Source organism: Lontra canadensis, unplaced genomic scaffold (genome assembly GCF_010015895.1).
Source record: "Lontra canadensis isolate GAN:19392208 unplaced genomic scaffold, GSC_riverotter_1.0 scaffold36, whole genome shotgun sequence".
Taxonomy (NCBI): domain Eukaryota; kingdom Metazoa; phylum Chordata; class Mammalia; order Carnivora; family Mustelidae; genus Lontra; species Lontra canadensis.
The window spans coordinates 8,962,636-8,990,458 of record NW_022631030.1 but is presented as its reverse complement, the minus strand read 5'-3'; the positions used below and the strand labels follow the sequence as shown (position 1 = coordinate 8,990,458).

The 27,823-nt window shown below is 45.5% G+C and overlaps 2 protein-coding genes across 3 annotated transcripts; both read right to left on the bottom strand.

Moving 5' to 3' along the window:
• Positions 1–682: 682 nt before the first annotated feature.
• Positions 683–11,175, bottom strand: TBRG1 (transforming growth factor beta regulator 1). 2 transcript variants are annotated; one of them, XM_032868804.1, is made up of 9 exons: positions 10,815–11,175; positions 8,960–9,030; positions 8,082–8,314; positions 7,344–7,480; positions 6,925–7,071; positions 2,579–2,676; positions 2,224–2,334; positions 1,703–1,845; positions 683–1,019 (listed from the first exon to the last, which is right to left on the bottom strand). In XM_032868804.1, exons 1-9 carry the CDS (start codon positions 10,962–10,964, stop codon positions 874–876), a joined length of 1,236 nt encoding a protein of 411 aa, XP_032724695.1. In that variant the 5' UTR covers positions 10,965–11,175; the 3' UTR covers positions 683–873. The 2 variants fall into 2 exon arrangements, with proteins under 2 accessions (XP_032724695.1, XP_032724696.1); XM_032868805.1 differs by lacking the exon at positions 683–1,019 and having other exon boundaries at positions 1,703–1,931.
• Positions 11,176–14,953: 3,778 nt separating this feature from the next.
• On the bottom strand, positions 14,954–21,312 carry PANX3 (pannexin 3). Its single transcript, XM_032869053.1, has 4 exons — positions 21,128–21,312; positions 19,779–19,921; positions 17,105–17,319; positions 14,954–15,598 (listed from the first exon to the last, which is right to left on the bottom strand). Exons 1-4 carry the CDS (start codon positions 21,306–21,308, stop codon positions 14,959–14,961), a joined length of 1,179 nt encoding a protein of 392 aa, XP_032724944.1. The 5' UTR covers positions 21,309–21,312; the 3' UTR covers positions 14,954–14,958.
• Positions 21,313–27,823: the final 6,511 nt, after the last annotated feature.

Genomic DNA, 27,823 nt, shown 5'->3' with positions numbered 1-27,823 from the left:
CTGCAGCACAGTGACGCCTGTCACCACTCCTTTCCCGTTCTGCCCCTTCTGGGGTCCTTCCGTGGCTTCCTTCCAGCCGGCCCAGGTACCTGGTGGGGCGCATGGTTCCACTGTGGTCCAGGTCGGGTGAGGAGGGTTTGAAACCTCCCCCTCAGCCCCGTAAGCAAGGCCGACACGTTCGGATGCGTGGAATACAGTCATGTCATTAGCCGGCTAGTGAAGTGACGGGGTCAGCCTGTCGCGCGGATGGATGGGGGCTGGCCCCCGACACGATGTATCTGTGTGATCACGTGGACTCTGCGTTCAGCGACAAGCACATTCTCGGATAAAGAACACAAAAGTGGGCAGACAGGATTACTGAGGACCTTTTGATTCCCTTGAAGGATGTGGCGTGTGAAGAAAAAGATGAACGGCGGGCCTCGGCCTGGCCTCTCCAGCTTGGGGACAAGCAGCACTGATCTGTGAGCATACCGACATGAAAATAAGGCAGCTGCTTGGGTAGCAGGGGCCGGGACGTCGTTCCTGGAGCTAGGATCAGAATCCAGGAGGAAGGCTGTCAGACTCCTACCTCTCCCTCCTGAGTCAGCAGCCTTCTCTCACTCGGGCTCACAGAACACTAAGTTTACTCTACCTCAGGCAGAGCTAAGTGGGAAAAAAAAAAAAAATCCTGATTACAACAAGATGAAAATAAGCAGATTTGTAAAGAGAAATTTATTGCTAAAAATAAAGCAGCTGAAGTTTTTCCCAGGGAACACTGTCACCACAGGAGCCTCCATGACAAAATGTGCTATCTCGTCACTCCTGAAATGCGGTCTTCTTCCATATTCGGAATTTTACTTTAGTTAAATGACATGGTATGCGATCCCCTCCCGCTCAGTCTGAGGACGGAGTTGGGCTACACTGTGACAGAGGCTTCAGGCGCTGCAGGAGAGTGTCCACCAGGGGTTCGTGCGTCAGGAATACGGGTTGGTAAGAAGACACGAAGGGTGTGGGCTGAAGCTCTGGAAGGTCCAAGGATCCTGGAGAAGAAAATCCCTTCAGTTCCCTGCTGCCTGGGAATCTCAGTGGACTGCTCAGACACATGGATGTCCTTTCAATTCCCAACACCCTTACACCTGTCAGCCAAATCTTGCCCTTGTTTGGGAAGACACGACAGAAACTTGACTTTTACAATGAAGGAAACTGTGGCCAAAATAGATTCAGTGATTTGCCTCAGGTTATACAGTAAATTACAGAAAGAAAGAGAGAGAATTTGAATTCTATTATTTCTAGCACAGAGCTCTCCCTATAGGACCCAGTGCCAGATCCCTCATTGTTCCACCCATCGGCGGGGGGAATTGGGGGGAATCCACCAAACATAGGTGGGACCAAGGCCATGACCTGGTTTCCTCCACTTCCTTTGAAATTTTACACGGCAGACTCTCCCCTGGAGCTCTGCTTGGGTCTTACTCAGGTTAGGAAAAAAGCCTAATTTCTCTGCGGGCCCTGCCTCATCCTGATGGCAGCCACTCCGTGTGACTGCTGCCAGCACTGCCGGGGAGCCCGGCAGGCCAGCCCGTCCTCATGCCAGGACTCTGTGGTCGGGGCGGTGAAGTTTCTATCCCTTACTGCCCAGCAATTTACAGTACTCAACTCTGAATGAAGCATAGAGGTCAGCCTAGAGATAGTCCATTTTCAAACCAGAAAGGTAAAATTAAGATACCTGGCAGGATGGGATCACTGTGATCTTCACCAAAGGCCTGTCTCTGAAAGGCTTCGAAGCTTATAGCTGCATCAGTGTCTGGCAGTCCTTGCGGCGGCTGCCCGTCTCCGGGTTTCCACACCTCAAATTTCACCCACTGGTAACTGCAGGATCCAAGGGCATTGTCATAAGGGATGTCTGTGAGCCGTAACAGCCCATTCTTACTTCCAGAGATCGCTCCCATATGTATCTAAAAATCATATTAACAAAGTAAGAGAAGATCGGTGTCTGCAGGGACACATTCTCCTGCAGGACTTCCCAGTGCCTTTGCTGTCGTGGTACTCAGCAGAGAAAATGGTAACTCTGGTTCCGTGGGGTGCTGGCTCCCGCTCACCTGAGGCTGAGCGCCACCACTGAGGTACACTGGCTGAGCAGCAAGTGTGCTCTGCACACAGAAGCGGTTCAGTGAGCGTCAGAATGAGCAAAGCAGTAACTGCCGCTCACGGTGCTTCTCTCAAGAGAATGGATTTGACCACACTTACTTGACGCATTTTCGCGCTCCTGGACAGCTCTGGATCAGGTTGTGAATAGTCGGATGAGAAAACCCAAAAAAGTCAGCTCCAGAAGGAAGCAGGCTGGGCATTAGTTTCCCCCTAAATAGGAGAGGAACGATTTGTAGTTTACGAGGGGAGAGGGAGATGAGAATGGGTTTAGGACTGGGGTATGAATGTAGAGAACACACTTTCTTGACGTGGATACTCTGTGGTAAGAAACAGAAAGGATGCAGGAATCTGTAGAGAGCTATCTACAGATATGGGGTCTCCAGACATTAAACAAAAGGGAAGTCTTACTGTACCACAAGTGATCTCTTCAGGCTGTCTCCATGCTTTAACTTACAGAGCAGCACTTATGGCCTTGAGCAGTCCTGCATGACAGGCATCTGCAGAAGAGGTGACGATGGCGTTCTGGGGGTCATCTTCAGGAACGATTTCAAACTGAGAAAGACCAAAGGGCAATGAGCTCAACCTTGGAGAAGCAAGTGGTAGAAAGTCATGCTCCTCCTCTAACTACCTCTTCACTCTAGGTCTTGAAGCTGATGCCCACGACACTAGCAGGTGGGCACAGTTTCCTAGAGCGCAATTCAAAATTCAAACAAGTCCAAGAAAACACAAAGTCCTCTGGCTGTTTCAGTTCTATACACCTGCCTGACTGTTCTCCAGCAGTCAACACTTCAATTTGTTACGTACTTTTCCTATCCACTTACTTACATCTATTAAGTACACATACAAATGGTATTTTTAAAAAAATTTTTGAAGATTTACTTATTTGACATAGAGAGAAAGAGCACCACTTTCTCCCTGCTGAGGGGAGCCTGACATGGGGCTCCATTTCATGACCCTGAGATCATGACCTGAGTCGAAATCAAGAGTCAGATGCTCAACCAACTGAGCCACCCAGGCACCCCACAAATGGTGTTTTAGAAATTATGAAATAAAATAAGATCATGTAATCTTAGCTTTACTTTGTAATATCTAGGAGGAACATAGCCATTTTTACTGCAAGGCTCATTTATTTTTTGAACTGCAAAATATCTTGACTATAAAAAAAACCTCTAATACTAAAATTATACTAATACTGAGGAATTTTTGCCAAGAGATTATTTTTGTAACAAATACTATCTAGCCAACCTAATTCTTTGACCAATTTTCTGTAAGTTCAGTGAATTTTTGTGAAGGAAAATATTTTTTTAAGATTTATTTATTTATTTATTTGACAGACAGAGATCACAAGTAGGCAGAGAGGCAGGCAGAGAGAGAGAGAGGGAAGCAGGCTCCCCGCTGAGCAGAGAGTCCGATGCAAGACTCGATCCCAGGACCCCGAGATTATGACCTGAGCTGAAGGCAGAGGCTTTAACCCACTGAGCCACCCAGATGCCCGGGAAGGAAAGTATTTCTGTAGTAAGTTCTGTTTTGCCAACTAAACTCCTTGACCAGTGTTCTACAAAGTTTGGTTAAACAGTATCCATTTATTTCAAAGACACACAGATGGCTAACAGACACATGAAAAGATGTTCAACATCACTCATCATCAGGGAAATGCAATCAAAATTACAATGAGATACCACATGACACTGGTCAGAATGGCTACAATCAACAACACAGGAAATAATAGGTGTTGGCCAAGATATGGAGAAACGGAAACCCTCGTTCACTGTTGGTGGGAATGCAAATTGGTAAACTCTGGAAAACAGTATGGAGTTTCCTCCAAATGTTAAAAATAGAACTACTCTGTGATCTAGCAACTGCACTATTAGGTATTTACCCAAAGGATACAAACATAGTGATTTGAAGGGAAACATGCACCACTGTCAACAACAGCTAAATAACGGAAACAGCCTAAGTGTCCATCAACAGATGAATGGATAAAGAAGAGGTGGCATACACACACACACACACACTGGAATGTTACTCAAGCCATCAAAAAAGAATGAAATCTTGCCATTTCCAACAACATGGATAGAGCTAGAATGTATTATACTAAGAGAAGTAAGTAGAAAAAAAGACAGATACCATATGATTTCACTCCTATGTGGAATTTAAGAAACAGAACAGATGAGCATGGGGGAAAAAAAGGCAAGAGAGGCAAACCATAAAACAGACTCTTAACTAGAGAGAACAAACTGAGGTTTACTGGAGGAGTGGTGGGGAGGTGGTGCTGAGTGGGGTACAGGGATTAAGGAGGGCACTTGTGATGAGCGCTGGGTACCGTAAGTGATGAGTCACTAAATTTACTCCTGAAGCTAATATTAATTACACTGTATGTTAACTAGAATTTAAACAAAAACTTAATAAAAACAAAAACAAAACAGTATCCAGCTTTTTAATGTTTAATCAAATCATTCCATAAGATTAATTTATTTTGTGTATTTTCAATCATGTGATTAATCATTTCTTATAATCCAAAACCTACTTTACCTACTTTCTGCAGCTGTTAAATGTTCTTCTGCAGTTTTTACTTCAATTTTACTGTGTCAAATTCAGAGCTCTTTCAATTTTCTCAATAATTTATCTTGTGAGTTTTAGTCAGTGGTTTTGCTACTTCAGCCAGTGACATACGTTGCCAACTGAAGATACTGATGGTTTGTATTTATTTCCTAGCCTTGCATGAAAAAACTGCAAGTAATTATTTTCAAATACTCCAGGAAGACGCTTTTATTTGGTATTGGCCATGTCAATTCCAACCTTTTATATTGTGCGAACACTATTCTGTTTTGCACAAAGAGCAAATAAAAGGCCAAAATCTCTTATTTTGGTCTTGGAGAGCATTCCCTGTTTGCATGCATAACTCTACTTCATTCTTTTAACTGCTACATAATATTACACAAGGTGGATAAATGTTAATTTTTAACCATTCTCCTACTGATGGTCATTTCGGCTATTTCTAATTTCTTGCTATCGCATACAATGCCATGCTGTATATTGTTATATGTAACTCTTTTATTCACATTTGCACATTTTTCTAGGAGATGCTCTAATACCTAGCAGTATTCTGGGTCAAAGGACACATGTATTAAACTTGTTGATATTGCCAAGTTGCCTTCCAAAAGACTGAAAACAGTTTCACACATACTAATGCATACTTGTTTTCCCACACCCTGGCCAACACTAAGTTTTATCACTCTCTCTGCTGTTCACCTATGAGTAAAGTAAGACCTTTTTATTTGCATTTCCCTCATTGCTAATGAGGTCCTTTCTTACCAACCATCTGCACTGTTTCTATGCAATACCAGTTGTATCTGCTTGTTTTTTATATTTGACCAGAGGAGCACTATATCTGGGAATTAATCCCCTGTTATATATTTTCCTCCTTTTTTTTCCTTGAGTTTTAACTTGGATTATTAGGCCTTTTGTCATTCATTAAATTTTTAATGGTCAAATCTGTTACTATTTTCCTTCATGGCTCCTACTATAGTTCATGCTTTGCTAAAGAAAAGCTTTTACCTCAAAGATTATAAAAATATTCTTCTATATTTTCTGTTAACATATAGTATAAAATATTCTACAAAGCTACAGTAATTAAAAGTCCTAGTAGCATTTATAAACAAAGAGATGAAGAAAAATCATGTGGAAGCATACTCAAGTATTCTATGCATTATATGCACACTAGAGATACCACTTCATGTTAGTTGGGGAAAAAAAAAGAATTGAAACTCATGATGTACCTGAAAATTATGTCGAGAGGGGTTAACAAAGTTTTAAAAAAAAAAAAAAAAAGGAAACTAAAACCCCACAAACCTTTCTTCTCAGAAATAGTCCAGCAGTTTGTCTTTCAGGAAATTAAGAATCAGCTTGTCAATATCCATTATAATGCTATTAACTTTTGATTACACTTGCACTGAATTTATAAATCTGTTATAAAGAGGGTATATTGCTACAATATGACTCTTTCAGTTGGAGTACTTTCTACACAGAACTCCTGCGATGGCCAGGTCATCTGAACACTCACGTGCATCTAACAGTGCTCTAACCAGGACTGGGGCAGGGCGCTATTATCCACATGCATCAGGCAGGCTCTCAGCTTCTGCTCAAAGGTTCTTTCCTTGCCTCTACCTCCTTCCACCTAACTTTCTAGGGATCTGTAACATAATCAGACAGTGAAGCCTGGAACTCTGAAAATGGTCTGTTTTTTCCCAATGATCAGAGGTGATGGCTGGGGAAAATGAACTGCCTTCAATCACAGCAGTGGGAAGGATGAACAAAGATATTTCATAAGCCTAAGGTTCACGTCTCCCAAGTCCTTAAGAGTGTGTGCAATCAGAAACCAATATGCAGTCTCTTTGCTTCCTCCGTTTCAGTCCTTCTTGAAATAGCAGAGTATCCAAGTCCTTGTTCTGGTATATAGGCCTGCACCTCGCACATAAGCAGATTCGCTCAGACTCATGGTCACCATAGCAACAGTACAAGCAGCAGGGTTCAAAGGAAAGGGCGTCAGGATGGGAGTAAGACAGACGGATTCAAATCCCAACTTAAACACTTATTAACAAAGGTCTGACTTAGGGCCAATCGCTCTTCTGAATCTTGGAGTTACCCAGATGGTTATTATACAGTATGTATTCTAAGTGTTGAATCAGGTAATACCTATTTGAGTGGCTGCCACACAGAAGGTTCTCAAAGACAGACAGACAGGAAGAAAGAAAGAAAGAAAGAAAAAAGGAAAAGGGTGGTTATTCGTAGAGCGGGTACCTGAGGCTGCATGCCGCCATCCTTGATCTGGCAGGTGTAGAGACACTTCTGATCTGGGCACCTGACGCTGGCATATGTCCGCGTACTGCAGTAGCCCACGGGATAGATGGCGCTCTCGTCATGGAAGCCAGGTCGGTCGGTGATGATCTATAAGAAAGATGCCCCCAATCAGCAAATGAGGTAGCTGGAGAGAATTCAGGAATCCAGTGGACTGTGGTAGCCTTTAAGACCACTTTGGGGCTGCAAAGAGTGACTCGAATCACAGAGAGTGTGTTGGTTGGGCAGCAGACAAAACTGACCTTGTTTCTGGAATTGGTCTGGATCAGGAAGGGGCTGCGGCTAATGGGAACAGGGAGGGAAGGCTCAACCCGTTCCCGTATTTCTGATTCTCCTCTCTCTGTATCGCTGGTCTCACTCACCTCCCCCAGGCTATATACTGTTAGACCCCCCAGTCCGATGGGGAACACAGGCCGTCCTGAGGGATCCAGGGCAATGGGCTGAACCAGCTTGCGAGCACCTCCCTCCATTTTCTTTTTCTTGGATGTTTTCTTCAGAACTGAAACGCAAATCTGGGGTCACCCACTTTAGGCCCCTCCCAATGCGGAGGGGAAGGGAAAAATTTACACGTGAATGCTAAGAGCAATAAGCCAATCCTCCTCCTTTGTACTCACTGAATGGGCACGCCTGGACTTTCCCTCAAAGCCCAGAGTATCTTTCTAACCCACCCACCTGGCAGTCGCTAATTTTAATATTAGTGCTGAGGACCTAAAAGGCTTGCACTTTTTAAGGCCTCTTACCTTCATTTATCAGATCAGAAATCTCCCAAGCCATTCGTGTGCTCAAAAGGCCACCTAGCCCATTTCCCTGCCTCTGGGAAAGATAAACTGAAGGCACCCCAGGCAATCAGGTGTGTGTGTGTGTGTGTGTGTGTGTGTGTGTGGCCTGAGCCTGCTCCCTTCACATTTACCCAGGTCTGTCCAGAATTCTTCCACCCAAAGTGGCTCTAATACACTTGCCTTCCAAGGCTATTAGGGCTGGTTAAGGGTCAAAGGAGGGTTTCAGGACATCCGTGGTCATTTGTGTCTATCAGTTAGTTCCAGGTCTTTGCCATTAGTCACTGGGCCACTGGGGCAAGTGATACCCTCTCCCCAAGGTACCTTCCAGTTTGTTGTTCTCTTTGCCTTTTTCTTTTTTCTCCTTCTTGGATTTCTTCCCAAATGGCTCCTCAGCCCCAGTGCTGGGCCCAGAAATGGACCCGGCTCCCTGTACAGTTCCCACAGAGCTGGCCAGACCGTAAGTCAGGGGCAAACTGGAGCCGTGGGAAGGAGCTGCGGCCTGTACCTCCCCTTCAGTTAGAGCCTGAAGCTGAAGGAGCTTCTTTAGCAAATACCTGAGGTGGGGAAGGAAAGGGAGCAGAGGTATGAACTTCCGGTTTATCTCAGTTCAGTATTTCACTCAAGCATTGGAAAAGCCAAAGTTATATACAAAGATTATTACACTTATAAAAACAAGGTTCTTCTTGGGCCCAGGGAATAATGAAGCTCCAGAGGACAGTATGTTAAGGAGCCAAAGGTAAGGGCCGTAGCTTATCTCTCTTGCATCTACACAAGGGTTCCTCTCCTTTGATGTTGACAGGTGTTATGGTACCAAAGGGCACACACCACGACCTGCTTATGTATGTTTTATATGTACCCACTGTGCTCTGCAGAGAGCAGTACATACTGAGTGTTTGCGGAACGAGAGGCAGTTTCTCTTATTCCTTCTCCTTTATAACTGGGGAGTTATAAGAAGATAGCTCCTTAAATGTGGCAAGAGGGCTGTGAGAGAAAGGTGAATAGAGGAGCTATCTCATCCCCAGGGTCCAACAAGACTTGGGTAAATGGGAACCAGTACTAGAGACTCTTTCTCTGTACTTGATCAGTAGCCAACGGGTTGTATAACGCACAAGAACTCCACTGGAGAAAAATTCCCAGAAGAGTAACACCGTATCAATCACTGAAAACGTGACTGTGAACACAAAATGAAGGCAGCTCACCGTCTTTCTTCTTTCGCTTTAAGAAATTTTTCCTCCAGACGAGCAATTTCATCACAAATAGCAGCATTTTCCTTTAAGAAAAATTTTTGGATATAATCACATAAAAAGAATAAAAGATCAAAGTATTACGCTGGGAAGAGGAGCTGTGTTTCTTTTCTTCTTTTTTGAGAGAGAGCTCACATGCAGGAACGAGATGGGAAGGAAGGTGAGGGGAAGGGGCTGAGGGAGTGGAAAGAGAGAATCTGAAGCTGGCTCCATGCCCAGCAAGAAGCCCAACACAAGGTAAAATCAAGAGTCAGGTGCTTAACAGACTGAGTCACCTAGGCACCCCAAGAGGAGCTATATTTCAAACCAAAAAAGTCTGTGTTGCTGGGTGAGAAGGATGAGCTACTCTACCCTGCAAACTATTAAAAAAACCTACAGGTAAAGGTAGACTAAGTTCCACTATGGGTAATTACAAAACTTACTGAATCTGGGGGCATATCTGAGTGAAAAGCGGGTGCTATTATGATGCCAGTGAAAAGCGGGTGCTATTAATTATGATGCCAGTACAGTATGGTAGGCTATGGTCTCCTAAAAACCAAGATGTAGGATCACCCTGATTGGGGTAGCCTTTGGCAGAGAAAAGGGCATACTGCTTAAATTTAATCCTTACAAATATGAGAAGTGTCTGTTCCTGAGTGCCTTGACTTATAAAACCAACCTAACTCAAAGCATCCCATGCAGTATGAACCTTAAAGAGAAAAACTGGACAGAATAAATCACCTGTAGTAATGCAAAATTCTTAAACTTCATAATCTACTCATGTGTACTCAAGTATCATCTTCCTGACTTGATCTGTTTCCCAAGCATCAGCTGTAAAGAAAATGCTCCCATCTGGATGCTCCACAAGTGAGACCTCAGACTCTTCACAAAGCCTACTTCATGTCCTTGGTGGACCCAACATCCTGGGAACAGAGACTTTAGGTACCTCTGACATGGAGGGGATTAAAGAAGGGGAATGGCCAATGAAGTATCAAGTCCCCTTAATTCTATTTTCATTTCTCTCCAGAGCACAAAGCAAGTGCTTTTGGAAAGAATGTTCTCATTTCCAAACCTTCCCTTTCCTTCCAAAAATGCTGAGAGATGTTCAAGGCTTTTGGCAGAAAGAAGAGGTAAGGTGGTGACTCAGACCTGGAAGCCCACTGGAGGACTCCATTCCCTATTGCCCAGCACTGAGGCGAGCTCCAGCAAGCCAGAGTACCCCACCACAAGTTTTGGCAGGCACACCAGTTCTCTTATTCAACACACTCTGTGCCTCGATAGTAAAAGAACAGCAGAAATACTTGGGAGACTCAAGGGATAAGAAAGGGTAAACTGCTGAAAGCTTCACAAACCGGTGAGAGAAGAGGTCAGTTATGCTGGGGTGCTGGGGCCAAGACTGTGTAGTGGAAGTAGTAAAGAAACGAGGACCAGGGTGTGTAAGCTGGATTCTGACACAGTGCCCTTGAGCAAGTCATCTCTTTGGGTTTCAGTGCGGCCATTTCTAAAAACAGTGCCTCACTCTAGGGTTCTCCTGAGAATCAAATGCCTTTCCAAGAGTTTTGCGGTAAGAACTACGATGACTGAGACTTATGGGCGCTTTACTTTCCTCAATCTTCACAACTCTGAAAAGAGTTGGCTCTCACGGGTCGGGAAAGAGAAGAATACAGAAATTACCCAATTTGTTCAAGGACACATGGCCAACGGCAAGTAACGTGTACTGCAAAAGCTAATGCTACTGTTCCTGCCACTCGGGAGGGGAACGGCGTAGGGGAAGGATGTCGCGAATCAGGAGTGTCGAAGCGGAGGGGGGCCGAGTGACGGTCAGACTCACAAACACGGTGGCTTTGGCCGCTTTGCGCAGCCGCAGGTACTTGAGCCGGTACTTCTCGTTCTGGCTCTTCTTCGGGAGCTTTTTCATCCTGGCCTTGCCGGACTGCAGCGGGGTCCGAGGCGAGGAGGCCGGGCCGCCCAGCAGGCTCATGGTCCGGCCCCGCTACGGGGCTTTTGGGGCGCGGCCGGCATCGGCTTCCAAACGGAGAAGCACCGGTTTCGTCTTGTATGGGCTGCCGGGATCCGGCCTCTTAGGACTCTATCCTTCCAGAACGTTCGCAATGCGGACGGCGGCGCCAGAAGTCCGGCAACCGACCCCGGCCCGGGACCTCCCCGCACTTCCGCGTCTGTCTCGGAAGTGAGCCCTGGCCGGAAGTTACGTAATGGCGCCGGCCGAGTGTAACTTCCGGGCCCGTGAGCCTGCGGTGGTCGCGGCTCTGCTGGTCGGCCTGCCGCTGCAAAGGGGGCGGGTGAGAGGGCTCTGTGACTGCGCTCTCTGCGCTTAGCTGAGGAGTCTTTGGAGCCAACTCCTAACCCCTTCCCAGCGCGAACGTCACCCGAGCTCCCTCCAGCCCGCTGCGTTTCAGCGCGGGTTTTCCACACTTCCTAACGCAGTCGTCCCGTTGTGGGACGCACTTGAACCCAAGAGCTGGGACTGCGGCGTTCTTGTATAGAGCTCGCAGAAAGGTCTCTTGAGAGGCTGTGAGGGCAGTGATTTGACGAGGATCTGGGACACTAGTGAACAGAAAACCAGGCCGGTGCCTCCTCAGGTTGCAACCTACTCGGGAAAACAAGGTCCAACACGCAGTTTTGATAACATGCTAGGGCCAAGGCACTTGGTAAACGTTTCCTTGACGACACTAAAAGTATGTGTCTGGACCTGTACCTATGTTTATTTAGCGCTAATTTTGTAACCAAGGAGTCTCCGAAGTCATCAAATAAAGAGGGTAGGCAATTGTTTAGGAAGCAGTATTGGTAACGGCTCCGATAGGAAGATGAAAGGCTTGTGTTGCTGCTTATTCCAGCAATGCCGCTAACCGGCCGAGTGAGCCTCTGCGTGTCACAGGTCTTCCGTTTATGAACGGAATCACCTGTTTAGAATAATGGGAACTAATGGGGGTTCTGAGCTGTAAGATACTCCTAGTGATGTAAACTATAATTACAGTTACATGTTCCAAATGTAGACTTCTAGAGTTGTATATGGAAATTAAGGAAAGTGTGTACATAGTTAAAACAAGTTCAGTGAATTACAGCAGGAAAATGTAACGCTAATGGGTCTAAGTAACTTAGTTCAAGAAGAGAGGTTTAGAATTGATGACCCCCAGATATGTAATTTCTGATAACTAAAAAATAGTGACAGGGTCTAACAAAATAGTTTTAAAGTTCTTTTATGTCCCTCCATGTTGAAAGCTGCCCTTTGTTGGACTTGTCTGGGTTTTAATAGAGCAACTCTTCAGGGAGCCAATGTGCTTTCACAAAGGCAGCCGTAACAATCATTTTGGAAACTGCCAGGAATATTTTCAGCCTACAAAATATCCTCAATCCTACCTTTGCTAATATAGATTGGTTCTTGGAACATGAGAAAAGATAACAGTGATAGGAAGAGATTGTCTTTTTTTTTTTTTTTTTAATCTGTTTGCCAACTGCATGATTTACTTGCTGTCCAGCTGTATTTTGTCCTTGCAGGCTTTTTGATCTGACTTTATTTTCACTATTCCTCTTCATATACTGGTATCATAACTAGTGGGAGGAAAGTGTGATCATTGCTTTAGTTTTCCAGCTGCTCTGGCTATGGATTTCAGTGGAATTTGCATTAAAATATTTTTCATCACTAAAAACATTTCCTTACAACTCATAAAACACTGTGCAAATTTTAGATATTTAGAACGTATAGTACAAAGAAGATTTTTAAAAATCCACAATGTTGCCACATAGGCATAAAGATCTTCATTCTTCATTCTTTTATTTCACTAAAATAAAGTGAATTTTTTTTCACTTTATTCACTTGGCAGATTGCCCCACACATTCAACAGCACATAGGGTGAGCCACTTTTAACATGTGTGTTTAATACTTTAATGCATTTTGATGTACATTGGATAATACAATGTTTTCTTCTTGCTCACTTACCATTATTATAGTTATTTTGTGGTGTTATTATGACTGCTTTATAAGCATAATTTCAAACTGATACTTAACATTCTAGTTATGGCATAAGAATTTTACATGTTTACTTCCATGTTATTTGGATTTTTGGTCATCAGTTGCTGTGAAGCGCACCTTTGTGCACAAAGCTTTTTTATTTTTATTTTTTAAAATATTTTATTTATTTATTTGACAGAGATCACAAGTAGGCAGAGAGGCAGGCAGAGAGAGAGGGGGAAGGAGTATATGGGGCTGGATCCCAGGACCCTGGGATCATGACCTGAGTGGAAGGCAGAGGCTTTAACCCACTGAGCCACCTAGGTGCCCCACAAAGCTTTTTTTAGACAAGATTATTTAGGGGCTGGGTCTGTGCGCTCCAAACAATGTAACATTGTCAAGCAACATTCAGTCACTTATTTATTCAGAAGAGTATTTATTGAGTGCCCGCTATGACACAACTTTTAGGAAACTTGTTTAAGAGGAAAAGACAGGTCAATAAATGGGCAGTGTTAATACAGTCTACTGACTTTTATCTCAGAGGTAGATATTGAATGATATGGTAGCACATAGTTAGGGAAGAGGGGAGGAGATTGGAAACCATCCTGAAGAAAATATGGCTGGACAGACTCTGAAGGAGAGCTGAGGGCTGGCCAGTGAAGAGCAGAGGAGGGCATCTTGGGCAGTGGAGACAGCACATTCAAAGGCTCAGCATCATCAGAAGCAAGGGAACAATGTAATTTTTCTGCTTACCTATATGAAAAGGGGTCTAAATGGCTTATACAAAAATTCTCTGAAGAAATCTGCAACTCTGAAAAGAAATATCCAATGAGAGACAACCTGGTATTGTAGCCTGAGCAGGGCCTCTGAACTCAGACCAAGTTTCCATTAAGTCCAGACACAGGAATGGAAGCTAGAAGCTAAGACAGGGTAATGAGTCAGAGAAGAGAGAAGGGGCTCAACAGCACTTTACTGTCATTCCCTTATAGTTCTAAAGTGATTGCTATTCAGTGATTGGCTCTAAGTGGAGAAGGCATAGCATCCCCTGGGATATTAGAAACACATCTGGGCCCATCAGGAGTTGTGAGTCCACAGTCCATAATCCCAGCCCTTGGCGTCATGAGTCTCTGGTTTAGATGATGAAAACCACCATAGCTCCACCCACAGCTGAGGCGTGGCCCTAGCCTTGTTCTATGCTGGCTTAACTCCAAGAGCAGATAAGTTCCTGCATCAATATCTTCTGGCCATTCTGCGGGCCACACAGGGTCTGGGCAAGTCAATGACTTCCACAAAGCAAGCTGGCAAGTTCCTAGGATTTCAGGCCACAGCACAGGGTTTCCAGGGATTTCACATTTTTATTCACTTTATTCACTTGGCAGATTGTCTCACATACTCTTTGGGTTAAGCTGAGTGTGCATCCTAGAAGGGTCATGGAGTAAATATACAGAGAAGAACCTGCCTCCATAAATAGCCTTTAGAATTTTTCCTTGTAGAATATTTAGACTTCTGGTTTAGTTTTAGTTTAGTTTTTTTTTTCTATCATAGAATGCTCTAGACCTAATTTTTTTTTTAGTACTCTGACTCTTCAGCTCCAACTTTCAGATTTGTTTTCATGCATTGATTTTATCTTCTCACCTTTAGGAAAACATAATACAGGATGTATGATTCAGCTGAAACCACACTTAGCATTTCTAAAGTGGTATTTTTGTACATTAGTATGTGAGGCTTGTGAAGAAGGAGATAGAGTTTTACTTACCATAAAATTTTCTTGCTCCGTGGGTTTTTTTTTTAAGGTTTTATTTATTTATTTGCCAGAGAGAGAGAAAGAGAGAGAGCGCGCACAAACAGAGGAAATGACAGGCAGAGGGAGAGAAAGAAGCAGGCTCCCGTTGAGCAGAGAGCCCGATGTGGAACTCGATCCCAGGACCCTGGGACCATGACCTGAGCTGAAGGCAGAGGCTTAACCCTCTGAGCCACCCAGGTGCCCCGCTCTGTGGGTTCTTAACTATGGGTTTTCATCACCGATTCTGTGGGTGAGATGTTTAGGTTTTGAGGGTTCTAAGCCTGCCAATAATGTCATGAAATCGACCACTGTGTCAATGTTGTGCTTCTGCGTGGTCATGTCCTTCAAAACACATAAGACACTCAACCAGCTAAAAGAGATGAGCTCAGAGATGTTGGCTCGGAGGAAAAGAAGGATCACATTGAGGTCATTAATGGGGCATCCCAGCATCTTTCTGCTCAGGAGATCAAAAGCTGGGAGCATCTCGTAGATGGAGAGGAGTCGTTTGTCCCACCGACACAGTCGTGTGAGGTTGTATATTATCACTGGAACCAACAGCGTGTATATTGTTAAACTGGAGAGACTAACAATTTGCAAGACCGACAGAGAGGTCAGCCTGCACGTGATCAGATGGGGCATGTGGGTCTCATCACTTAGCAGCCCTGTCTTGACGGAACAGCTGAATTCCTCTTGGAAGAAGACGTCCAGGTGGAAGTGGCCAAGGTACAGGTAGATGACTGAGGTGAAGAGGAGCAAGAGTGAGTTCCTCAGCAGGTAGGCAGCCACTAGGGAATGTGAGCGCTGCTTACATGCCAGGTACCGCTCTAGCAAGGGGAATTCGAAGTATCGTTCTTTCCGAGCCCTGGGCAGGGGAAGAAAGGAGGCAGGGTTAGGAGAGATCACTTAGAACCACATCCTGAGAGAGCCATGTGGGGAAGTAATGGAATCTGAGTACCCGACGTGGTGTTCTTGGCTCCCGTGATGATCTGCCTTCCCTGAGCATAACTCCTCCTCTCCCCAAAGGATGTGTGAGTAGATTTTCATTCTCCAACCAGAGTGCAGTGTGGTCAACGCCGTGAGCGATTAGTGGATAACAAAGGGTCACACTCGACTTCTGCCCCGCAGAGCACGCTAAACCTTCAAGCTAAAACAGGATCCTTAGGTAGCAATAGGCTTATTAAATTGGCACTGGCCTGGGAGTCTAGATAAACACATTCTGGTTCTTGGTCTGCATACTTTGTGGATGATTTCTAGGGCAACCTAGAAATTTATTTTATTTTATAAATTTATTTTATTTTATAAAAACAAACATGCTAACAGGTGTCTGCGGAGAGCTGTGGTGTTCAGGCACGTGTAAGCCAGTCTTGGCTCCGAAGGAGCTTATGGTCCGGCTTGTGGGGAAGGGGCAGATACAATATGCAAACAGGAAATGAAAATCATGCTTGATTTGTGGCTAAAATGATGGATATAAACCACGGTGTCATAAAAAGTTAGGAGAGAGGTAATGGCACGGCCCAAAGCGTTTAGAAAACTTTACGGAGAATACTGTCTTAGACATGTAGTAGGTAGATCAAGTTCAGAGAGGTAGATGGGAGAGGACATTTTTTCAGAAGATAGACTGTGTGCACAAACATGAGACAGAATACGGTTTCAGGTCACAGCTCAACGCTCCTCTTCGTGTGGCTTCCCTTGGCTGCCCGATTTCAAACTGCACCCCTCCACCACCTTCCAGCTTTCCTGACCCCCTCACTCAGCTTTACAATTCTCCCCCCTTCATACCACTTATCTTCTGCCATATAATTTGCTTGCGTGTTGTGTTTATTTGTTGTCTGTTTCCCCTCAGTAGAATGGATAGGTGTAGCTTTGTCTCCCCCCGACCCTTGCCCCAACACACACAGCACACACCGGGTCAGAGGCACCCAGAACAGCACCTGGGATGCAGCAAGGCTGTGTGAATGCTTCCGTGAATGAACGGTTATTCAGGAGAAGAGGAGGAGACTGCGGGTGGGGGGGTGGGTTTCTGTCACTTGGTGGTCAGAGGTGTGAAAAAGTAGTTGGTGACAGTGTGTGGAAGGCCTTGGAAAAATACTTGGGAGAATTTGGATCTTCTTCTGGAGGCATGGGGGGAGGTTCTGAGTGGGGGAATGGTACATGGAAGTGGTACATTAGAGAGATTAGTCCCCCGTGACTTGGGGTGTCTTTTCTCCCCTCCCTGTAGAGAAATGATAGAAAGTGGGTGAGATGGTGTGTTAAACACGTTGGATTCTTGAGAAGGATGGTACAGAGGATAGTTTAAAGATGACCCTGCAAGGATATCGTGTTAGCGCGCAGCTGAGTCCTTCAGAAAGAGGTGGGAGAGGCCACTCACTTCTCCAGCTCATCCCAGAAAACGTGGGGGTCCGAGCTGTTCTGCCGGATCTTCAGCATGTGCTGGACCAGGCGGATGGAGCGATTGTAGGATTTGTCCAGTTCGCTGATGATGAAGAGCAGATCCGAGCTGAGGGCCGGCGCGGCCGCATACTGCCACAGCAGCACCGGCAGGTACATGGCCACCGCCAGGGCCAGCAGGGAGTAGGGGAGGGCCTGTGGGGTGACAGTGAGCAGAGGAGGGAGGCCCAGGGGGCAGGGGCCTTGTAGAGAGAGTTCTTAGTGAGGGGTTCTCATTCCCGCCTCCTGCCTTGGAAGGGGGAGGCAGTGTGGGCAACGAGCCACCACAGGCCCAGGACTTAGGGCTCTCTGCTGACTTGGCCTAATATAGTGAAGCCTAGAGAAGAAGGGATGGCGGGTCTCTCCGCTCCCCAGCTCCACTCCTCAGATCTCGGGTCTGTGTAGGTGTGGAGGACCTCAGGGAGGACAGGAGGAGGGGGAGGGATAGAGGGAGGAAAAGAGGGAGACAGAAGGGGAGAAGAGAACAAAGAGAGAACATGACAACCCTCCCCTCTCCCCGTCCCCCACGAATGTTAGCCTGGGTCGCTAACCAGAGATCACGGCCGGCTGTGGTCATGGAGTCACATCCCCGGCGAGAGCAACCTTCATTCCCAATCTTCACTCTCCATCAACTTCTCTCTCTCTGACTGTTCCAAGTTCTCATCACCAGGCATCCAGAGTCTGTTAGCTTTCAAAGCCCACCCACCAGGGGTCCTAACATTGCTGAGAGGGGGAGGTCCACTCCCACATCCTGCATGCCTTCCCTGACTCCTGTGCCGTGGTCTTTTCAGCTCTGCAGCCATGGTCACGCCGAACGACACCATCGGGGACTGTCTTGGAATTCTTTGGAGGCCACTTCTGTTATGCATGCACACAAGCTGACACTTAGGTACGCGGGAGTCTTGTGTCCTCACTACACACTTTGCTACCTGAGATAAGCCACTATTTGGCCACAGTAAACACTCTACTTGTTTCAGGCTTTTTGAAGCTACATTTGTGTGAGGTGTTTTACATGCGTATTTCATTTGACCATCAGGAGGATGCCACCAGGCAGACACTATTAATATCGCTATCTTCCAGACAAGGAGAGTGAAGCATGAGAAGCTTAAGTGACCTGGACAGGGTCACACATCTCATGGCGGGGGGAGCAGGATCAGGAACTAGGCAGTCTGATCTGGGAGCTTATTGCCTTAGGGACTACTTGACTAAAGCTTCTGCTGAGGAAAGGATGCTTTTTATTTTAGAAGAGAGTTTGAAGAAAAAAGAGGGAGGATGCATATTTGGTTGCACCTAGGTAGAGAAGAAAAGGGTGTGCGCATGTGTGTGTGTTTCTGAACTAAACACCAGAGACAGGTTAGGAAAACTACACCCGTCCACTCGAGAAAATCAGAACCTTTTCATTCCTGTTCAGGAAATGGCATTTCTTGAAAATAAACGTCAGCCCCAGAGATTTGGTCTCAGTGGGTTTGAAATGGAGCCAGAGAATCTGGGTTTAAAGGGCACTCAGGCGATCTTGACAGTCAGACCGTCTGACTCTTTTCTGACATTTGAATCCCGTCTGCAATATCTTGACCTTTTGGCCATCTGGATCCTGTTTGAACACTTCCAGTGACAGAGACCCCCAGGAACTCTTTCCATTAAGTCTCTGGTTTTGTCTGGGTCCCAGACCTGAGTGGCCTTTGGAGGCCTTGTAGACTGACATAGCTGGAAAATGTCACGGGTGACTTCTGATTCAACACGGTGAATTGGACCAACACATGACTTTGGCTCCCTCATGAAGCCCCATGAGGATGACAATAAAGGGATTAAAAAAAGACCTAATTCTATCAGGACAAGGAAAACAGGAGACAAGAGCCAGCCGTAAAATGTTGCGAGCTGGAAAGTAGAGTGCTAGGAAGCAGCAGCGCGTGGGCAGGATGGGGAGTTGAGGCAGGCCAAGCAAGCTGTTTTTGCACTACAGAGCCAGAAAGACCCAAGAATTGCGGATATGCGGAACCTCTGAAAATGGGGTACAGGTGGGCTGTCAACAGGAATACTGAAAACACAGACCCGCAGATCCTCCCTAGAACATGATGCTCTTATCAAGCGACTGCCCTTTCCGTCCCCTGGCAGAGGCTTATGGTTCACTCTCTGGAAACATTAAATGAAAGAGCTTCTGCACTTGTCTCCACTGAGGGCAGGGGAACAACACTGAGGACCATGTTAGTTGAGTGACTACTGAGTGCTCAGACCCACAGCTGTGTTCCGAGTGGGTTGGCAGCTAAGCTTAGAACCCACTGCTCTGTGCCTCCTCTGCACTGATAAGGATCCCCCCGTGATTCTTCTTGGGAACTGGCCCAAAAGAAAGGATCACATACACCCATGTTTGAGGGTTTCCCGATGAAATGGCCCAAAGGGTTCACTGTAATCAGTAGACTGGTCAGCCAGTATCACCCATAGGCACAAAGCATCCAACCAGACAGATCACTGGACACTTGAAGAAACACAAGAGTCAATGACGAAAATAAAAAAGCAGGGGAGTGGGGTGGCTAAGAGGCCAGAGAGAAGACACTCATGGGGCTCTGGCCTGCCCTGCCCTGCCCCAAAGTGACCGGATGGAGCCCGGGCCCACCTACCTTGTGAGGCCACAGGGACTTCATCTTGTGTGGGCCAAGCTTGTCCGGTTCATGGTGAACGAGTGAATCCCAGCAGGAACTGTCCACGTAGGCGGCCTGCCGGATGGTGAAGTTACTGGGAGAGAAGCAGCGGATGGGAGGCCCTGGAACAGGAACACAGCGTGGAGGCAGCCCGGAGCCGGAGTGGAGGAATGGGGACCCAGGGATCAACCAGCCGAGAGCTTCCCAGGGGTTGCCACCACGGCTCTGCCGATTTCCGTATCTGGCAGGCACTTTCTCCGTCCCAGGCCCCAGTTTCTGGCTGCAAGGCCGAGTCACCACAGGTCTGTTTGGCTCAGGCCTGCCAATGTGACTGGCCTTTGATGTGGGTTCTTTCCTCTCAAAGCTCCCCCTGGACTCCCAGACATGCAGGCAGTGGGGGCGCCTACTCTCCAGGGTATGGGGTAAGACCTTCCTGAGGGGACTGACATCTTCTAGGTTCTAAACTTTAGAGGGTTAATTGCCTGGGCTTCTGAGACCACATCAAGAGGAGGGGTGAGCAGGCTGTGCAGAAAGGAAAGTGGGCTTGGTTGGGGGAGAATTTTGTTTTCCTGTCATTCTCTAGAGAGAGGCAGAAATGGGAACCAATGGTTCTCTCCATCTTGTGGGAGAATGAAGAGGCAGTGAGAGGTTGATAGGCCTTCTTGGGAAACACAGTAAGCTAATCGCACAGCCAGAAAAGAAAGCCATAAATCCCAATTCTCAGAAGTCTACCTTTTCTTTAACAAAGGAAATCTGCTGAGTTAATGTAGTGCCTAGAACAGCAGACATATGTGTCTGTTCATGTTTGTGTGTATGGCCACAGTCTGTGGGGAAGAAGAAATGGATTTACTTAGCACCTATATGTCAGGCTTTTAACATAAGTCCTCAAATCGGAAGCCTTGGAAGGGGAAAAGGAGAGTAGGAGAAGGCTGAGACGGTGAGTGGCTCATCTGAAGCGTGGCGGACTAGAACCGTTAGCAGTCCTATGTCCTGAAAACACAGAGCCCCAATCTCTCTCATCCATAGGAAAATGAAAATGAAAGTTTATTTTATTGCAATGACATAAAACATTGTGAAATACCACGATTAAAACTAGATATTTTTATTACAAAAGTTGGGAAATGATTTTCAAAATTTTCAGTGCCTCGGCTCTGCTGATGCCCTACCCACCGCCCCAACCCCTGCCTCATATCGTCTGCCTTTTGGGTAATGCCCAGGCCAAAGTCACCAAAAAGCTGGACATGGTGGGAGCTGTCTCATCTCAGAGCCCATGCAAAGAGTGAAACGAAGTGGGGTCTCTTGTACACTGGGTCTTGGAGGCCACTTACCGGCAGAGAACTCTTGGGCGAAGGCCAGGGACATCAGCAACAAGGGGAAGCCCACAGCTATGAACTTGACCATGCGGTCCAGGGGAAGTTCCAGGCGCAGTCCTTTGAGGCGGGGGCCTCTGCGGTCCGGTAGCAAGGCATCTGACAGCATGTATTCTGCAGCTGCGTGTGCGAGCGACATGGTGCCAGGGACCTTCGGGGTGCAGTGGCGGAAGGAGGGGTCCCAGGACAGGTGTGGGGGAGGGATGGCAGCTTCAGGCAGCTGGCTTTGAGCAGACAGTGACTGTAGCCCCAGCCTCACGGAGATATGTGCTAGGAGCAGGCACTGGTTCTCTAAATAACCAGCCAGGCCCTGAGCCAGGCATCTGGTAATTAGAGGGAGGCACAGCTTAGTGGGTCCTCACTGGAGGAAGGTCGGGCTTCAGCTGGGGCTGGTGCCAGGCTGCTCTCTCTGGATTGTCCCCTAGCAGATGGAGTCCGTGGTTTTATGCTGCCCTCTCATTAATAAAGTATTTTTGGTGGGGTGGTGGAGAGAAGGAGGGTGGTGGAGCCGGGCCCCCCAAGTAATTGGTGTGGAATTTGGGTGGAGATTGCTTAAATCTGTTGAGGGCCCTCATTTTGTGGTTAGGGGGGAGTGGAGCCCCTAAGACCCAGCCAGGATTGTTGCTCCTACATAGTATTCTTTGTCTCCACGATGAGTTTTGCCTTGGGCCCAGGCTCTTTCCCAGAAACTACTCTATATTTGCTGTTAAATTTGCCTCTGGTCTTCTCCCACAGTTTCAACCGCATACGTACAATTTCCATCTATTTACAATTTTTTTTAAGCCCCCATCAGTTCTCTAGAAAGCTGCGGGATGGGGGGCAGTATTGAATAGTGGAAAGAACATGGTCTTTAAATTTTAGAGGGAAAAGTCTCCCACTGGAGACCTAGCAGAACTCTTTTTTTTTTTTTTTTACGTGACTTGAGGAGAGTCACTTTTGCTTCAGTATTCTCATCTATCAAACGGTATTATGTTGTAATCTTAGAATGTGAGGGTGATTAAGAGTATTTGTATGTGAAGGTGATTTGTAAACTGTAAAGTGCAGGGAAAATGTCAACTCTATTTCAATTTGCTGGACCTGGGTGGGTGGAAAAGCAAACACTGGGGCCTAGGGCACTCTTGTCTCTAGCACTATCTTGAGACTTGGCAGTTGAGGCCTTGACCTTGGCCTTCACACTGGGCCCCTTTGGTGCTATCCTTCTCACAAGGCAAGAGTCCCTGGGGCTGAGGGGAAGTGTCCATTCAGAGCACGTGCACCGGCTGTAGGACACTCTCCTAGCACTAGGACACTGTAATTCCCTGTTGAGGTGGCCCCGGCCTGCTTCCAGGGCTGGTATGGGCCTTCTCCTCGGGTGCATCCTCCCAAGGGCAGATTGTGCTGCTAGTGTGCACTCCTGGGCCTAAGAAATAGCTTGTTGTAGGGATTTCGGTAGAATTTAAAAGTTGTGGGGTGCCCACACATAAAAATCATGTGAAGCTTCTTGCAATGTGGGACTTACGTGGTTTGAAAAGAAGGGATCTGGAAAGTCTGGGGATTCTAAATTCAAATCTGGTATTCCTGATGATGACAACAGAGGGTGTGTGTGTGTATGTCAGTGTGCGTGTCAAGGTAGACAGAACATATTTTATTTAACATTTTGTTAGCTTGATTTACAACTTTTAAGTGTTTAGATATATGGTCTGTGAGCCTCTATTTGAACTGCTTTTCCTGGGCTCACAAATGTTTAGGCTGGACCTGCCTGTCACTTCACTCCCAGGCTAGAGGCCGACTCTGATTCAGAGCTGCCCTGTGTGTTAAATGGACTGACCCAGGCATGGGAACAGGACCTATTCTATTCCCCATTTTTATCTTTTCTATTCCCCATTAGTCTCTCTACACTCCCATTTCAATATCTTTTCATTGTGTGTGTTTTGCCAAATGTTCATTATTGGTTTGTATGTATGTATTTTCTTTTGCCTAAATCAGTTTACATTTTGTTGGAAGATATACAGACATTAGTAATCACATATCATAATTGTACAGTTCAATGAACTATCTTCTGATCAAGAAATAGAACCTTACTAATACCCCAGAAGCTACCTTTGTGCTCCTTCCCAAGTATCATTTCCCAAATGGTAACCATTATGCTAACTTCTAATAACATACATTAGTGTTGTCTTCTTTGTACATTCTAGAAACGGCATCAGATGGATATACTCTTTTGTGTCTGGCTTCTTTTGCTCTACATTATGTTCTTGGTTTTTTTTGGTGGTTTCAGTTTGTTAAAATTTGGTCAAAGAATTTGCATTTATATTTACAAAAAAGAACAAGCTTGATCTAATTTTCCTTTCTTGGAAGGACTCTGGCACGTAATGCCGGCCTCATGAAAAGAATTAGAAAATACTTCTTTTTTATTTGTTCTCTGAGAAGTTTGTGCAAGATCAGTGTCAATTCTCTTCACTAAATATTTGCAAGAATTCATAGGTGAAGCCATCTAGGCATGGGGTTTTCTTTGTGGGGAAGTTTTAGTTAATGGATCCAAGTTCCTTAGTAAGTATTTGACTATTCAGATTTTCTGGTCTCTCGTCTATTAGCTTAAAGGCACTAGTTTTCTATTGTTGTGTATACAACTGTCCTAAAACTGAGGGCTTGAAACAATCATATATTCATTTAATCTCCTCCTTTGCCTGTTGACGAACATTCATTTTGCTTGTACTCCTTGTGCCACAGAAAATGTACATTTCCCCTTGTGGTCCTTCAAGAGAATTCAATTGGAATATATATCGAGGACCTAGAAGTTTTAGGTCATAGGGCAGCATATCTTGTCTTGAGTACTATCATATTGTTCTCTAGAATGGCCACAGTACATAAAGTTCATCTCAAAGAGTCTGTAGATCAGAAATCTAAGAGCAGCTTGGCTGGGTTGTTCTGACTCAAGGTCTCTCATGATGTTATAGTTAAGATGTTGGACAGGGGTTGCGCAACCAAAGGCTTCAGCGGGACTGGAGGATCCAAATCCAGGCTCACCCAGTGATTATACTGGCTAGAGTCTTAAGTCCTCATTGGGTGTCGGCAGGAGGCCTCCATTTCTTACCCTGGGGGCCTCTCCATGGGGGCAACATGGCAGCCGGTTTTCCAGAGCAGATGCTCCAGCAGATAGATCAAACAGGAAGCTGTAGTGCCTTTCAGGACTTCACCTCTGACACTGCAATGGCTGTTTCTTTTTTTTTTTTTTTTTTTTTTTACTGTTCAATAGAAGGGAGCCATGAAATCCAGCCCATATTCAAGGGGAGGGGAATTAGGCACCACATATTGAAGGGAGTGTCAAAAAATATGTGGAATATTTTAAAAACACTACAGGTGACTAGTTAAATTTTTGAGGAAATTGTCCATTTTTCATCTAAATTGTCAAATTTATTTTGCATACCAGTATTTACGATATCCTTTCATTATACTGTAGCAATAGCTTGTCATGAAAACATTGAATATAAAGCAAAGTTGAAAGCTTATACAGTGAATATCTGTAATATTTCCATCATTAGTATATGTTACTCTGCTTGATTTTTTTACACATCCATCAATCCATCCCTCTATCCACCCATCAATCGATGTTATTTTTCTGGGTACATGTCAAAGTAAATGACAAATATTCGCGTACTTCTCCCTAAATAATTCAGATGAATATCACTAATTATACTTAAAATTTGTTTACAGTTTGTTTCTTTCAAGGTAAAATTTACATACAAGGTGCACAAAACTTAAGTATGCATACACTGAGTTTGACAAATGCAGACACAGGTGTAATGCACACCTAACTCAAGATTAGAATGTTATCATCACTCCAGAAAATTCCATTTTATTCTTTTTTAAGGATCCTTATTTTCTGGTGAAAATCTCCACTCTTTCGTCTGATTCATCCATCTTATTAATCAGAATTATTTTAAAATCCTTGTTGCCAACTCCAGAATTGGGACGATCTGAAGGTCTGCTTCTACTGTCTCTTTTTTGCAAATGGTCTTACCTCCTTGTCATTTTTGCACTACATGCTGAACACTGAAAGAACCAGAGATGGCTCTAGATGATGCTATTTTTTGTCACAGATGCTTCCCCTTTCTTTCCTTAGGTACACAGGGCAAGATGCTCATCACTGAATCTGATCAGGGACTGAGCTGAGTTAGGCCAGCGTTGGAGTTTTAATAAGATTCATTCCACAACTTAGTTTTTTCTAATCTTAGAGCCTGATCTTTCCAGGTTTTTGATTGGGAGCCTGTTGGGTCTTTGTCTCTTAATCTCTGAAAGACTGGAGAGTTTCCATTATCCTCTTTAGAGGATTTCAGCTTAATTCTTTAGCCTCCCACTGCCTGTAGTTAGTTTCACAATCTGGCCCCTGTTTTGAAGGAGAGACAGGTTGAGTGAATTTGTATCAGTGAGTTGAATGCAGGCTCCCTCCCTGTGCAGTGTCTTTGTTTCCTAAATACCACAGAGCTGTAGGAGATGCCACTGTTGGTCTAGTCCACCAGTATGTGGGGAATGTCCTGTGGGGAAGTCTGGGTGCGTGTTTAAAGTCCCTCAAATCTCCAATTGTCACTCCACCTTCCTAACAACTGCTGAGGACTCCAATAGTTCATTTTAGCCCCAACAGAGCCCCTTTGCTTGGACCAAGGCCAATGGTGAGTTGGCAGCCACAAGCAGAAAATTCCTCCAGGGTGAAAATTACTGGAGATTGTCCTCTTACCTCGAAATGGGTGTGTCCCCTCTGGAAGTTTAATTCGTCTTGTCCTTATTTCTTCCAAAGCTTCCTGATATCCTGATAACAAAACATAATTTTTGTAGTAAATATAGCCTTTTATTCCCTTCCCTGACATACTGCACTTTACCTAAAAGTCTATGTACTACAATTTTTAAAAAAAGACTTTATTTATTTGATAGAGACACAGCGAGAAAGGGAACACAAGCAGAGGGAGTGGGAGAGGGAGAAGCAGGCTTCCCACTGAGCAAGGAGCCTGATGCAGGGCTTGATCCCAGGACCCTGAGATCATGACCCAAGCCAAAGGCAGACGCTTAACTGAGCCACGCAGGCACCCCTTACAATTTTAATATTCATAAGTGATTTTGTGTTTTATATCTTATTGTCTGTTTGTTTGTTTCTTTTTTTTTTTTTTACACAACCCTATGCCTCTAAAGTCAATTCATGTTGCTATGTTCACAGCTAATCTGTTGTTTCTACCTCCTCCTTTGCCTGTTGACAAACACACATTTCACTCTTACATGTGCCCCAGAAAATGTACATTTCCCCACATGGTCCTTCAGGAAAATTCTGTTGGGATATATATCAAGAACCTAGAAGTTCTGGGTCATAGGGCAGCATATAGTTACCTTGTCTCAAGTCGTATCCTATTGCTTTCTAGAATGGCTGTGGTGCACAAAGTTTCCTATATTCCCTCATCTTCACTGACAATTAACATCCTCCAACTTTTTTGTTTTTTAAAGATTTTATTTATTTATTTGACAGGGATCACAAGTAGGCAGAGAGGCAGACAGAGGGGAAGGGGGAAGCAGGCCCCCCGCTGAGCAGAGCGCCTGATGCGGGGTTTGATCCCAGGACCCCGAGATCATGACCCCAGCTGAAGGCAGAGAGGCTCAACCCACCGAGCCACCCGGGCACCCCAACATCCTCCAACTTTAAAGTTTGTGTCTGTTGAATGTAAAGCACAGGTTCTTAAAATGTGGTCCAGGAGCCCCTGAGAGTACCTGAGGAGCTTTCAAGGGGTACGCAAGGCTGGAACTATTTTCCTAATTAATATTAAGACACTATTTGGTTTTTAAACTTCCATTCTTGGAGGACAGTGTAACGGTGTTTTCTGGAGGCTGCATGATATTGATCTTTCAGTGGCTTCTTCTACAGCAAGCAATCGGAGAGGCCACAATCTGAGCATGAATGCATCAGACCCATAGAAAAATCTGAGCTTTTGCTGAAGGCTTTGGACTCGCTTCCGTGATGCCTGCAGATGTGGAGGATGCAGGAGAGAAAAGGCATAAGACGCAAAGACTGTTAATAGGGACTACAATGTTGAATTAAGCCAAAAAGAAAATTGTCCTATCAGTATCCTGCATGCTAGACTATGGGAGAAGTAATGACTGATGAATAATTCACAAAAGGACAGTTTTAATAATTTAATGTCTACTGTCGAGCCAATCAACCCCATCACAAACACCACGACCAGTAAGTTTCTGATGATGTAGTATATGGGAGTGTGAGGCTGAGAAGTAAGAAATACTAGAGCAGAGGCGCCTGGGTGGCTCAGTGGGTTAAAGCCTCTGCCTTCTGCTCAGGTCATGATCCCAGGGTCTTGGGATCGAGCCCCGCATCGGGCTCTCTGCTCAGCAGGGAGCTTGCTTCCTCCTCTCTCTTTGCTTGCCTCTCTGCCTACTTGTGATCTCCGTCTGTCAAATAAATAAAATCTTAAAAAAAAAAAAAGAAATATTAGAGCATTCAGCATGCGCACCCCCCCACCCTTCCGCCCCGGTGGTGCTCCCTAGAAGAGGAGGAGCCAGAGCCCTGGCTGCCATGGGGAGTCCCAGAGAATGAGCTCTGACCCTATACAGGTATGTTCTGCAGGAATTCTCTTCCAAGTGGGAGGCCAGCTATGAGCATCTGCCCCACTGAACTGTTGC

Coding starts and splice junctions, on each gene's coding strand:
- TBRG1 (XM_032868804.1), bottom strand. CDS start 10,964: ATGAGCCTGCTGGGCGGCCCGGCCTCCTCGCCTCGGACCCCGCTGCAG. Junction 9,031..10,814: donor CGGCCAAAGCCACCGTGTTT/GTGAGTCTGACC, acceptor TTTTTCTTAAAG/GAAAATGCTGCTATTTGTGA. Junction 2,677..6,924: donor ATGGCGGCATGCAGCCTCAG/GTACCCGCTCTA, acceptor GGTCTTTCTCAG/TTTGAAATCGTTCCTGAAGA.
- PANX3 (XM_032869053.1), bottom strand. CDS start 21,308: ATGTCGCTCGCACACGCAGCTGCAGAATACATGCTGTCAGATGCCTTG. Junction 19,922..21,127: donor CGCCCAAGAGTTCTCTGCCG/GTAAGTGGCCTC, acceptor TTCCTGTTCCAG/GGCCTCCCATCCGCTGCTTC. Junction 17,320..19,778: donor AGTCCCTGTGGCCTCACAAG/GTAGGTGGGCCC, acceptor GTCACCCCACAG/GCCCTCCCCTACTCCCTGCT.